Source organism: Phalangium opilio, unplaced genomic scaffold, assembly GCF_054372755.1.
Source record: "Phalangium opilio isolate 3A_F unplaced genomic scaffold, DU_Popi_V2 ptg000009l_1, whole genome shotgun sequence".
NCBI lineage: Eukaryota > Metazoa > Arthropoda > Arachnida > Opiliones > Phalangiidae > Phalangium > Phalangium opilio.
In genome coordinates this window covers 3,203,026-3,216,733 of record NW_028324146.1, presented here as the reverse complement: position 1 = coordinate 3,216,733, position 13,708 = coordinate 3,203,026, and the positions used below count along the sequence as shown (strand labels likewise).

General features: G+C 39.8%; 3 protein-coding genes and 2 long non-coding RNA genes across 12 annotated transcripts in view; all 5 read left to right on the top strand.

Moving 5' to 3' along the window:
- Positions 1 to 58: 58 nt before the first annotated feature.
- Positions 59 to 3,882, top strand: LOC149713184 (uncharacterized). Its single transcript, XM_089846991.1, has 3 exons — positions 59 to 1,671; positions 1,729 to 1,872; positions 1,933 to 3,882. Coding segments are annotated over exons 1-3 (327 nt in total). The 5' UTR covers positions 59 to 1,669; the 3' UTR covers positions 2,114 to 3,882.
- LOC149713185 (uncharacterized) lies at positions 59 to 3,882 on the top strand. 4 transcript variants are annotated; one of them, XR_016370837.1, is made up of 3 exons: positions 59 to 2,395; positions 2,456 to 2,665; positions 2,747 to 3,882. It is a non-coding gene; the product is annotated as an uncharacterized LOC149713185 (long non-coding RNA). The 4 variants fall into 4 exon arrangements; XR_016370838.1 differs by having other exon boundaries at positions 59 to 2,665; positions 2,747 to 2,892; positions 2,993 to 3,882; XR_016370839.1 differs by having other exon boundaries at positions 59 to 2,665; positions 2,747 to 2,892; positions 2,965 to 3,882.
- A 52-nt stretch (positions 3,883 to 3,934) lies between these two features.
- LOC149713183 (uncharacterized) lies at positions 3,935 to 5,635 on the top strand. Of its 2 annotated transcripts, none has more exons than XR_016370795.1 (3): positions 3,935 to 4,101; positions 4,487 to 4,629; positions 4,735 to 5,635. It is a non-coding gene; the product is annotated as an uncharacterized LOC149713183 (long non-coding RNA). The 2 variants fall into 2 exon arrangements; XR_016370796.1 differs by having other exon boundaries at positions 3,935 to 4,118.
- Positions 3,935 to 7,302, top strand: LOC149713182 (uncharacterized). The gene is made up of 2 exons (XM_089846733.1): positions 3,935 to 6,378; positions 6,439 to 7,302. Exon 1 carries the CDS (start codon positions 4,974 to 4,976, stop codon positions 5,424 to 5,426), a length of 453 nt encoding a protein of 150 aa, XP_089702859.1. The 5' UTR covers positions 3,935 to 4,973; the 3' UTR covers positions 5,427 to 6,378; positions 6,439 to 7,302.
- Positions 7,303 to 11,074: 3,772 nt separating this feature from the next.
- The window catches only part of didum (dilute class unconventional myosin), a 35,423-nt gene continuing 32,789 nt past the window's right edge, over positions 11,075 to 13,708 (top strand). For 2 of the 4 annotated variants that reach the window (XM_089846719.1, XM_089846711.1), the window contains exon 1: positions 11,077 to 11,782. In XM_089846719.1, coding sequence (XP_089702845.1) covers positions 11,756 to 11,782 — 27 coding nt within the window. In that variant the 5' untranslated portion in view covers positions 11,077 to 11,755. Of the gene's footprint in view, positions 11,783 to 13,708 lie in introns of all 4 variants that reach the window. The other 2 variants (XM_089846696.1, XM_089846704.1) reach the window with 2 other exon arrangements.

Genomic DNA, 13,708 nt, shown 5'->3' with positions numbered 1-13,708 from the left:
ACAACAACAACTTTAGATGATTAGGGGGCTACAAAGAAAGCGTGGGATTCTGCGAGGAATGTGGTGGACAACAACAACAACTTTAGATGATTAGGGGGGCTACAAAGAAAGCGTGGGATTCTGCGAGGAATGTGTTATTTTCGTTGGGATTCATTTGCAGTCTAGTTCCATACATGACAACGTATGGGCTTGGGGGGGGGGTTAAATTGCTTCAAAGTCTGGTTTTTAGGAATATGAGCTGGTCTAGACTTGAATTATTTATTAATGTTTCGAAAGCCATGTGGACAACAACAAACTTTTGAATATTGGAAATAACATAAGGTTTCTGTATTGGGGTATATAGAATCTTGGGAATCTGCGAGGAATGTGTTATTTTCGTTGGGATTCATTTACACTCTAGTTCCATACATAACAAAGTATGGGTGTGTGTTAAATTGTTTCAAAGTCTGGTTTTTAGGAATATGAGCAGGGTCTAGACTTGAATTATTTATTAATGTTTCGAAAGCCATGTGGACAATAACAAACTTTTGAATATTGGAATGAACATAAGGTTTTTGTATTGGGGTATATAAAAAGAACGTCGGGGTCTAAAAGACCCCCAGTTTGTCCATGGGTACTATAAATACGATAATTTGCCCAATACAAAAATCACTCTCAGCCTAAACACCGACGAACAACTTTAAACCTTAATCCTGACGATACCAAACTTTCGACATGTGAGTATACAGGCTTCTTTTTCTCCTGAAATCATAGACTAAGTTTTTGGTATTTAGGGCGCCTACCAATCCTTTACCTTTTGGCGATGAGATTTTTGAATTTCTCAATCCACCTGCTACCGATATACCTCTAGAAGAAGAGCCTTTTCCCTTAGCGGAGCTAGAGGAGGAGGAGGGGGAGGAATCCCTTTCTGATGAAGATGATGAAGATCCTACCCCATTGGATTGTAACATCCAGCGGTAAACATTGTTTTCTCCTATTTTTAGTAACTATATTTCCCCCGTAAAATTTGAACAGGATCTTAGCCAAGATCCACTCTGCGACCGAGGAAGACCGCACGACCGTCGACGAAGAGATTAGGGTCGAAACAAATTACGTTAACGAAGCCCTAGGTCAGACACTGCTGGGTTTTATGGTATTCCCCGTAGAGCCTATTGGAGAGGAACAGCCCTTAAACACGGCTAATTGTTTTTCTAGCTCGAAAGTTACTTAGTTTTTCATTTTTAAGACCATCTCTAATATATTTTTTCATTACAGTCTCAATACATCCATCGTAAAAATTTTTACAAGGAGAACCCGGATATACAGAGAGGCCGAGGGGGAGTATGATGGCGCGGGCGTGATTGATGCCGCGTCCATTCGGACGGCAACCATGTTCGACATGCCACGAATGAAACTGTTCCTCGACAAAGTCGCCTGGGGGGTGCTGGTACAGCAGATGGTAAACTTCGGGCTTTTTCGTTAACGTAAATATCCACGCCTCTGAGGGCTATTAATTTTCACGCCCCTAACCACCAAATGTAACAAACAGTTTTTGTATATTGTAAGAGGGGGGAGGGGGGAAGAGTGTCTGGGATTAAACGGACCCCCTCCATACTATATATACGGAAAGTTTCCCAATACTAAAATCATTCCCGCTTTAGCCACGGAAAGAACAACACCCACCATCATCATGTGAGCATACTGTTTCTTTTCTGAAATCACGGAGAGACTAACTTTTGAACTTAATAGGCCCTACAGACACATCGATGATGATGTACTTTTATTAGAAAATTTTGTCGCACGACATCGGGTTGAGAATCAACCTCCGCCTCCTCAACCCGATGTTGAAAACATATTAAATGAACGGCCGCAAAATGATTGCAGTCTCTTCAGGTAAGGTCTCTATATTTTTCAAAACTTTAATGTCTATATTCCCCCTAAACATTTATATAGGATCCTTCCTGATGTCCATAGGACTTTAGTGGGGATTTGCGCGGAGAATCTCGATCATGGTTTTGATCTCCGCGAGGACGATGTTGTTTTCCGGGAGTTGAGTTCTCGACTCATGCAGTTCGTGCAAATAACACCCACTCCCGGAAACCCTTTGCCGGTTTTGAGGGGGCAAAAAAATTAATCTGGGGGCAAAAAATTAGACCCACCCTTCGCGGGTATCGGGGATGGGGGAAAACATTCATCCACCCCTGCGCTGCCCGCGGATATGGAGGCTTACTATTCTCTTATATAACTTCTACGTGATCTATCGTAGAAAACACCGATTATGAATTTATGGTGTATTTAAATATCCTATTTGATCACGTACGATACTAGTTTGAGGTGGGATTAACTAGTGATAATATAGTTACCGCTTTCCATCGTAACTAAAATGCATCAATAAGGATTATAGGTATTGTCGTAGGTGAGTTTGAATTCTTTCAGATTGTATATGTATTATACTATACTAATTTATTCGTTCCAGTGATAGAGTATAAAAGTATCGGTCCTTCCTTCAAGAACCATCATTCCCGGATAAGATTTTCGGGATAAAGCCGCATTTTAGTAATAGAAAATGTCCGCGAGTCTTCTTGCCGTTGGCGAGGAAGTAAAAGCAATATTAAGATACACGGCCATCCTGGGCCCAATACCCGGGAGAGGTGGCCTCCCGACATTCACCTTCCGAGATTTGGAGGTAAGAATTTATTTAACAAATTGATTCATTTTTACATTAAAAATTAAATATCACGACGACGTTTTTATTCATTTGTTTAAGGTTTTGGTGCGTTTCATCCATATCGGCTTCGTCATCCGATTCGATCTTAGGCCAGAGATTTCATCCATCGATGTCTCTGTGTCAATACCACTCCAATATGGACCGGCTCCTTAGAAAAATAGGAGGGGGGGGAAAGCATCGTACAGGTATGTACAATAAAAAACAATGCTGAGAGTCATGACGCAAACGTAAAAACTAAACGGTGGTTTGCTATAAAGTAACGCGATGTTGTTGATAACGTCACAGTATCACTTCGAACGAACGTGTGGTAGTACAGTATGGCGTATACCAATGCAGAATATGCAGACATGCATCTCATGTATGGACTGGCGCAGGGCAATTCAGTGGAAGCACAGCGGCGATACCAGGAACAATTTCCGCCACGTCGCATACCAAATCGTCGTACGTTCGAGGCTGTTGACAGGCGCTTGAGGGACATCGGACAAGTACAACCCAACAACGTTCGAGAGCGAGACATTCCAGAAGACATGGAGGAAATCGAGGAAGACGTCCTTGCCATGTTCGATGAGGACCCCTCGACAAGTACCAGACAAGTTGGACGACAATTACATGTTAATCACGTTTTGGTCTGGCGAATTCTCCGCGGACATCATTTTCACCCGTATCATATTCAAAAGGTGCAAGCTCTTAACCCGGCAGATTATCCAAGACGCATCGACTTTTGCGAGTGGTTTTTGGCCAGAGTAGAGGACAATCAATTTCCACGGGTCCTTTTAGTAACCGACGAGGCACATTTTTCCCGGGATGGAATTCTGAACTATCACAACCACCACGAATGGCGCCAATTAAACCCACACGCAACTAGTGTTAGAAGTCACCAACAGCAATTTTCTTTAAACGTATGGTGCGGCATTGTCGGTAATCATTTACTAGGTCCGCATTTTTTTCCACCCAGACTAAATGGTGAAGCATATCTCACGTTCTTAAGAGACACTTTACCTGAACTACTCGAGGACATACCGTTAGCATTACTTCGTGACATGTGGTTTATGCACGACGGGGCACCCCCACATTTCAGCCGTGCAGTTAGAGAACATCTTAATGCTACGTTTAATTTGAGGTGGATTGGGCGTGGAGGACCAGTTGCGTGGCCAGCCAGATCTCCGGATTTAAATCCGTGCGATTTCTATCTTTGGGGTCATCTCAAAGACATCGTGATGAGGAAGACTTGCGAAGACGAATTATTGAAGGTTGTCAAACAATCAGGAACATGCCAGGAATCTTCCAACATGTCCAAGAATCTTTCGAAAGACGGGTTCATGTTTGTCTTAACGCCGTTGGTGGACATTTTGAACAATACCTGTAACGTCCATGTTAACTTGTTAAGAATAAAAGTAATACCAACCGAAAGGTACCATGATACTTTGAATTTACTTTACTAGAGTAGGCATACTTCTACTCATTTAATACACTTCTGCCAGGTGAAAGTTCAATAACGATGTTAGAGGGAAACTATTGAAATTGTCTCATATTTCTAAACAAGTTGATAAGGCTGAATTTGTTTTTGTCTACATTTTCGAATATTTTCTTGTTTTAGGGGCCAATGTTTGGGGGCCATATCTTCGTTGCAAATTCTTGTACACCCCATGTTCTTTGACACTTTCCACTCAGTTTGACCCAAAGAACACGCCCCTTGATTTATGGCAGACTTATCAGAAACACCCTGTATATATATTAAAAATTAGATATCTTGACGACGTTTTTATTCTTTTGTTTTAGTGATGGTACATTCTATTCACATCGGATTCGTGATCCAATTTGACTTTAGACCGGAGATTTCTTCGATCGACGTTTCCGTATCGTATTACCCTAATATGGATCGGCCGTTGAAGAAAGTAGGGGGAGAAAAGATCATTATCCAGGTATGTTTTATTTTTTTCTCTCCCTCTCTTTCGCTTTAATTAGATGATTGTTCCGTGTTTCCTTTATTTCTTCACTAAATGAGGAAACTGCAATCTTTCATCCAGGAGCATGAAATATCGGGAATTTATGGAACGCTGATGTTCATGATCTTAGGCAAGGCCAATGGGTGGAGCTTCGCTATCGTCGTCGTCGTCGTTGCATCTCAACCAATGGTTGAGCGGCAAGTAAACAGCATGTTGATAAGTGGGGGAAGATAACAGAAAGTATTTAAACGCAGACATCCCCCGTTTTTATTCATTCTGCTGCTGAACAACATCGACGACAGTCGCACCAACTTAAAGGTATGAATCCTCCTTCACTTTTTAATTTATGCAAATATAGCATGGTCGGACTATTCCGCGAATCCTTTAATATGGGGACGGCATCAAGGTGGAACTTGCATCATTCACCTGTACTAACAACATCAATCGCCCGTACATTGGACCCTCAATTGCGGGAAGCTTCCCTTTGTCCGGTGATTTACAAAATTGCTGCTCTTTTGGATGTACTAGACGGATTTTTTGACTCTGGAATCATAGAGGGATCTTCCAAGACTTATCAAGAATTCAACTTCATGATGGCGGAAAATGAATATATACCGATGTCGATTGAAAGGACGCACGTGATTTATCATTATTACCTGTGTCAGATGCACTTCGACTGCCCATTTGGAGATCCTCTTTGCATCCGCTCTCATGAAAATAATCCTGGTTCGCGTTTTTTTAAAAATATGTTCCGCTTGCTTTTATGGCGATAAATATGACCTTGACAAAAAATGGGACATTATTCAAAAACTTAAATATCACACTGTTTGCGATTTTCGCGATATCCATGATGAGATTATTCGTGATCAAAATAATTGGTGCGAAAATTGCTTTTTAACTCCATCTAATGACAATAATGGCTGACGATACTTGTAGACGAATATATCCTCATTACCATGGATTAAAAAGAGATTGCCCATGACACGTTTTCTCCATCTCAAACAGATCTTGTAGATGCTCCGTCTTCCAAAAATATAAACCACAGCTTAAAAAGATCGTTCGCCGAAGCCTTCACGTCAGTTCCTTCGAACTTGCCCACTGGGGTAATTATAGTTACTTAAACTGGAGAATAAAAGTAACAGTTGTGGAAGAGAAGATAATAATAAATTATGGTAGCGTCTTCATGCTAACAGCCGAGGCTAAGAAATTGTACGAAAAAATTTATTTTACAAAATTTCACTACAACCTTTAGAATGATACAGCCGAAGTTATTAAATGCATGTACAAAGCCATTCTAAAGCGCATGAATGATATATATCGAAAATTTTCTTGAATTGCGATGAAACCTCCTTCGAACATTTCCATAATTTAGTTCGAGACAAAAACTTAACGCGTAAGCTACAATTATGTTATTTATTCTACATTTGGATAAATACCGACGCGTACATTCTCGAAGCAATTGAAATTGTCTGTGTTCATCAAAGGCTCTAAGTATAAAAAATCTGATTTTTATACAACTAGCATAAGCCTATCTTTTCAGGAACTAACAATTCGACGAATGACGTCACAGATACAGCATTCGAAGAGGCGAGGTTATCATCAGATTTAAATTTGATCACGTATGATACTAGTTCGAGGTGGGATTAACTAGTGATAAAATAGTTACTGCTTTCCATCGTAACTAAAATACCCCAATAAGGATTAATTGAACGTCTCATGTCGAAAGTAAGTTTCAATTCTTTCAGATTGTGTATATTTTACACTATACTTATTTCTTCGCTCTAGTGATAGAGTATAAATGCTGTTGACAGCCTTTGTATACTTTTCTCCACGACTGCTTACGTGTAAATGCAAAAGCATGTTACAATTGGGAACTTAATAAGAAATATGCCATTGTGGAGGAGTAATGGAGGTGAGTAATATAAAAAAATTAATACATATTGTCAAAGACCCCAGAAGACAGACAGAAAAAGCGAAACCATAAGCCCACAACAAACCCACGAGGGAGAAAAACATCTCCGCTAGGGAATTCCCAGACATCGCCGATTGGAGTCAACGGGACCCTGGACTTTAGCAGGGGCGCTGTAAAATAACCCTTCAGGAAAGTTCAGCCCTCTGTAGTGGTCTAACCGTCTAGGGATGCGTTGATACGGATCTGGGTTGGCCATGGTATAAAAGACGATCTGGAGGCTCTAAGAGGGATCTTCTCTCTTCGGGGACCCACTTCCGAGCCTACCAAGGTTTATGTAACTGGGAAGAACTAGGTTGAAAAACCGGCCCCAGCGAACTAACCAAGAGCCTCCGCGTTCCGGTCAACCCGACATTCGTTCTCGCGCTATTTAATTCGCTCGTCGCGTATTAACGTTTAAAACTTACATTTAAAACACATTTCCATGTATCAATAAATTCGCCTTAATTATTAATAAGTAAAACTCCGACCCGACTACTTTTTACGCCTGACAATATGTGTTGGGATGTTATAGAAGGTCGATAGCTATGATAGATAACGATTGATAAGGGATCGACCTTTGATCATATCGAACTGATAACTAGATTGCAAACAGGTATGAAACAGCAGCCGGAGAAAACTCAGCTTGAACAGTTGTAACCTTTTACCAGACTCGAATAAACAATTAAACAATCTAACAATATGTGTGTGCGTTAGATGCTTCTGTGGGACCCACGAATCTCCAGGGAGAATCGAGCGGGGGAATGTTCCTCAAACTTTTCGGAGCACCATCTTACACTCCCGGTCCCCGGAGTTCCATCACAACTTCAAGTCCAGCAGGTGTTTGTGGCACTTCGTTTTCTTCATCATCCTGATCATTTAGCATTTCTAGCGGAACTGGCCCTTCAAATCTGGCATGATTTTCTCAAGAACAGCCACCTTACGGAATCAATGTCGGCCATGTGTCGAGAGCATCTTTAATGAACCATTTCTGAATTTCATGATGTGCTCATTGGGTTTATCCCCGAAATCCCTTACTCGGGGTTTCAAAATATTGCTAATATAAGTTTTTTTTTTTTTGCAAGGGACCATTGAAGATTTAGTTTCGAATGATTCATAGTTGTAGAGTTTTTAATCCTACAATTCATACTAATGGTTTCAATTAATATTGGGTTTTTTGGGAAATACGTGGTAGGGTTAGAGGTTCTAATACTACACGATATGCCCATGATGGGGACAACCTTTGAAACTCTAATCAAAACTCTTTTTTTCTCCTACGGGACACTTTGAAAAACTGTAAATTTCAAGTTAAAAAAATGGTTAACCAGCGTTCCCATGGGTTTGAAAAATGTATGGTTAAGCGAGGAAGATAATCAATAACACCCGATATTAGTTGTAAAGGAGGATAATGATAATATTGATGAGGAGATGTATTTAACTATATTGTTGAAAATGAAGATGGGAGTGATGACTCCATGTTAACATTCCCTATTTTAAATCCTGGCGACGTGCAAGTTTTTTCCCTATTATTGTTTAATATCAATTAATTATTTTGATATTATCTAATTAGCGTTGATTTAGGCGAATTTGAAGGGTTTAGCGAGGAAGTGGTTCTTAACATTAATTGTGATGGATACGGGTAAATACCTCAAAAATTATTAATCCCACCATAAATTGTGCTAATTGAGTATAAGAATCAAGAATAGCCGGTGATATTTCAACATTCAACTTAAATAAATTTTGTGGCAGATATTTCAAACCCCAAGATATGGCGTCCAATGGCAAATATTTCAAAACCCCAAGATGTGGCGTCCAATGCCAGATATTTCAAAACCCCAAGATGTGGCGTCCAATGCCAGATATTTCAAAACCCCAAGATATGGCGTCCAATGCCAGATATTTCAAAACCCCAAGATATGGCGTCCAATGCCAGATATTTCAAAACCCCAAGATATGGCGTCCAATGCCAGATATTTCAAAACCCCAAGATATGGCGTCCAATGCCAGATATTTCAAAACCCCAAGATATGGCGTCCAATGCCAGATATTTCAAAACCCCAAGATATGGCGTCCAATGGCAGATATTTCAAAACCCCAAGATATGGCGTCCAATGGCAGATATTTCAAAACCCCAAGATATGGCGTCCAATGCCAGATATTTCAAAAACCCAAGATGTGGCGTCCAATGGCAGATATTTCAAAACCCCAAGATATGGCGTCCAATGGCAGATATTTCAAAACCCCAAGATATGGCGTCCAATGGCAGATATTTCAAAACCCCAAGATGTGGCGTCCAATGCCTGATATTTCAAAACCCCAAGATGTGGCGTCCAATGGCAGATATTTCAAAACCCCAAGATATGGCGTCCAATGGCAGATATTTCAAAACCCCAAGATGTGGCGTCCAATGCCTGATATTTCAAAACCCCAAGATGTGGCGTCCAATGGCAGATATTTCAAAACCCCAAGATATGGCGTCCAATGGCAGATATTTCAAAACCCCAAGATATGGCGTCCAATGGCAGATATTTCAAAACCCCAAGATGTGGCGTCCAATGCCTGATATTTCAAAACCCCAAGATGTGGCGTCCAATGGCAGATATTTCAAAACCCCAAGATATGGCGTCCAGTGCCAGATATTTCAAAACTTCAAGATGTGGCGTCCAATGCCAGATATTTCAAAACCCCAAGATGTGGCGTCCAATGGCAGATATTTCAAAACTTCAAGATATGGCGTCCAGATCCATCAACGAGTCAATGAATGTCGAGATCTGGGTGTTCAAATAGACCATAACCTTAAATTTCACTACTATGTTCGCAAAACCTGTGGTCGTGGCAGAAGTTTACTGGCAACTGTCAAAGCTATTTTCCCAGGCATCACCCCTAAGTTTCACACCCACATTTACAACTGCTATGTTCGCCCCGTACTTGAATTTGGTTGCCAAAACTGGAGCCCCCACTCAGCTCTTGATATTCACCAACTTGACAACATTCAAGGTTCTTTCTATCGTCTACCATGTAACCTAAGACACCAACCTAGGGAAAATAGGCTATCTACCCTTGGTTGGCCTTCTTTGACTGCTTGTCAGAAATATCTCGACCTGATCAGCTGATTAAAAATTTCAAATTGTCCTAATTAAAGATTTTTTACGCTGCTCCCTCGTCCATCCCCACCCGTGGTCACCATAGAAAACTATTTCACCAACAGGCCCGCAAAATTCAACTGAGGCACTCTTTTTTCCATCGGTCGGTACCCACCTGGAATTCCCTACCCCCTGAGATTGTCTCTTTAAAGTCACTTGAGCAATTTAAATCTAAACTAAAACAACATTTAAACCATTAATGTCCAAAACAAATTCCCACTGCATAGATAACTAATCGAAACTGTAAGGCTCGTCCCCCCTCAGGAACAACCCCCCCCCCCCCGAAGATAAGGTAGTCACAATCCAGAAATCAAGGATTCAAATAACTTATGTTTCGAAGCATCGCAAAATGCTTCAAACCCTTGACGAAAGGTTTCAAAAAAACAACTAAGGTTCACGCATTAAGAATACTGCCAATTCAGCATACTTTGTTGTATAGATTCATGATATAGCAACGCTTTACAGCTTAGGTGCCACACCCAAGATCAACGTTGGACGTTAGGAAAACTTTGGGAAAATACGGCGAAATGAATGAATTGCCCTAGGCTATTCTTACAAACTTTATTTTGCTACTCAGAATGAAGATTTTTTTCTTCCAAGATAAATGCTTTACTTCGACTAACAAAGGCGTCCCTGACTTTATTCAACGCCGCCTATATATAGGCGGCGAGGCCGTTGCTTTTTTAAACGAACTGTATTTACGTTCCGAGAGCGCATTAAGGCTTCTCAGAGAAGTCCGCACTTCTCCCGGAACTCCATACTTATATTTTAAAGTAATTAAATTTAGTAATCGTGGACTCAATATACTTTTTTCTCAAATATCTATCTAAAGATCTTTCGACACCGCGCTCCAGCCGAAAGTCCGAAACGCTTATAATGGCGGCGAAGCCGGCCGCCGGCGTCGCCCGCCGATCGTCTAGGCTAGTTCCCAATGAGGTCTTTGAAGCAGGGCTTTTAAAGATGGGATAAGACATCAGAACTATACTTGAAGTAAAGTCTTTAGGGGCTAAGGCACCACTTTTGTTGTATTTTAAAAATTCTATCGGGTTTTCAATTTTCGAAGGTTAATTTAGTAAATAAATTTAACGCGTTTCATTGAAATTACATCAAATGATTGATGGTACAATGTGTTATCTTTCAAAGAGCTGCTATTACTATTAATGGGAAAGAGAGCAGTACGTTCTATACCCCGAACTGAGTACTCAGTACTGAATAGCGATTACGCACAGCGCAGTGCATCGTGAACATGCTAGGTTCATAGAGAAAGGAAGGTGCTAGCCGTTACTAACATTATAGCCCTCTGGATCACGCGATTCGAAGACGCAGGTTGCTAGGGGGAGCAACCCTGTGCAGTCTGGGAAATAGCACACTTCCTCTGGTCCAAAACCAGTTTATTAATTGCTTGGACTAGTTTTTTAATTCAAAAAGTGGGGGTTACTGGTCCTTGGGACCAGTTTATTAATTGCAAATCTATAGGAGAACAAAGGCTGGGACCACTCCGGAGACCAGTTTATTATTTAGGACACTAGGGGGGTCACTGGTCCCAAGGACTAGTTTAAAAATTATCCTTATTTCCCAGACTGGCCAGCCGTTGGTTACATTATAGCCCTCTGGATCACGCGACTCGAAGACGCAGGTTGCTGGTTGCTAGGGGGAGCAGGAGCCCTGTGTCCGTTAGTCGCGTGATCCAAGAGGCTTTGCTTACAGGGGCCAAAGGTTATGTTTTCTGATTGCGCTCCACTGATTGCTCGACACGGGTGACGGGATGTGGTATTAACCGAAATGTCAATGTCATTACTTCAATTATTTAAACCTCAAAATAATTATAGTTTAGTATTTTAGTTTGATTGTTGGGCTTGAGGAGTTAGGGAAACTTTAAATCGACCTTTTCAAAATATGGTTGAAGATTTTAATTCATTATGTTCAATTGAATTTATTTGTAATTCCCTTACGCGCGCTGTAGGCCTTTGATAAGCCTGATATTTTGAACTTGTCAAATTTCAAAAAAACCATGTCAACTTTGGAACTATATGCTAAGGTGAGTAAAATTAATCATTTATTTTTCTTTAGTTTAACATTTAATTTATTGCTTATGATTAACGATAGTCTAAATTAGTAATATTTAAGTTGTAGAAGGGTTATGTGATTCACCATATAGTAAAAATCACACCCAAAAACACCCACTCAGATAGTTGATAGCTGAAATTGATTTAAGAGGAGATTTTCTTTAATGATTTAATTGTTAGCTTGCCATTTCTTACCCCGAGAGACAACGGAAATTTCTCGTTTTATAGGTTATAAAATAAGTAATCTAATGTAGTGGTTTTAGGCTAGGTTTTGAAAGGGGGTGTTATTATAATTATAATAATAATTGAAACCAATGTTACTGGCAATCACAGAGGCATAAGCCTATAGAACATGGTTCCTAGATAAATAAATAAATTAACACTATAAAATAATCAATGAAAGTAATTTTTATTGTAAAGCCAATATTTACCCTATTCTCCCTGTAAACTGGACAATTTCTATCACACTGGACTTTGGTTTTAAGAATGATTTGAAGATCCTTGTCAACTCAACGCTATAAGCTGAAAATAATAAGCATTTATGCTTAGAGTTACTGGTCAACAAGAAAAAGAGAAAATAATCATAATGTGAATTTTAATTTAGTGTGTAAAATTTCTGGGGATAAGTCTTTATTGAAAGAGTAGTGAAAGTTTCTCCTCATCCTCTCTTAACACAGAGTGAACTCTAGAGCGATCCTTAATAATGTCTAGAATTGTTTTTGTAAAGTAAATGCCTTTAAAAAAATCTCTTCGACTGTTATTTATAGTTAAAATGTTTCTTATTCATTTTGGTGCAACAAATGCATTGGAAATCTTAATGTAGATCGAGTTTATTTAATTATATGCACTTAAAACGTGCTGCAAACATGTACCCTTTCGCCCTAAAAGGTCAGGGAAAAGTCAGGGAATTTGGTTCTGAAAATTCCCTGGCGTAACTGGTGTATTTTGGCGGTGACTGACAATCTTTGATACCATTAATTAATTATGATTGTCTTTACCATGATAATGTCACGCCAAAAATATACACCAAGAAAGTGTACTTCATCAAAGCTTCTAACACGTTGTAATGTAAAGAACCCCATTTACTCAATAGTGTGATGTTGCCAGTCTTAGCAGTTAAACTTAACTAACAGCACCTTAACCCCTCCCCCCTTTAGAACTTAACCTAAGCTATTTTAAACCTTAACAAGGCCTACTGTGAACAAAACCTCTTTTAACTTTACTTGATCAAACCTAACCCATTTAAAAATCGTTGATAAAAAAATTATTGAAGATAGAGCTATGCGCCAGTGCCACCTAGAGGTGGTTCTGCGAAGTACTATTTAAAAATAACGAACACCAGGTCAAACTAATGGCCCATCGTATATGCATAGTTTTCAGACTAGGCGGATTGATACCATTTAAACCAGGAGGCCAGACTACTTCATCTGGAAAGTAGCCTGGACTCCTGGTAAATGGTATCAATCCTTCAAGCCTGAAAATTATGTATATACGATGTGGCTATAAAAAGAAACGGCTTTTTCCCATTTTATTACTAAAACCACCTGGTTATAAACAGTTTGATTAGTAACCATTCTTGCCAATCTTACATTAAACTGACATGTTAATATGAAAATCTTCGCTAAAAGGGAATGCGAATTTACAATTTCATATCATATTTTACCACGAAAGTGGTATTATGTTACACTTTCGAGTCTCTACTTTCAAAATATCAAGTTTTTAATATAATTGAAGCAAAGTTTCCATTTTTAAAATCCATTGAAATTGAATTACGAAAACTCAGTTTCGATATATCAATAATTTAGTCTTGTCGAGCTTGTTCGCCTGTTTGATGACATCACTATGACGTAAGGGGGGAAAAAGCGCGGGAATCCTATACGCGTCTCGAGCTTCTCGCC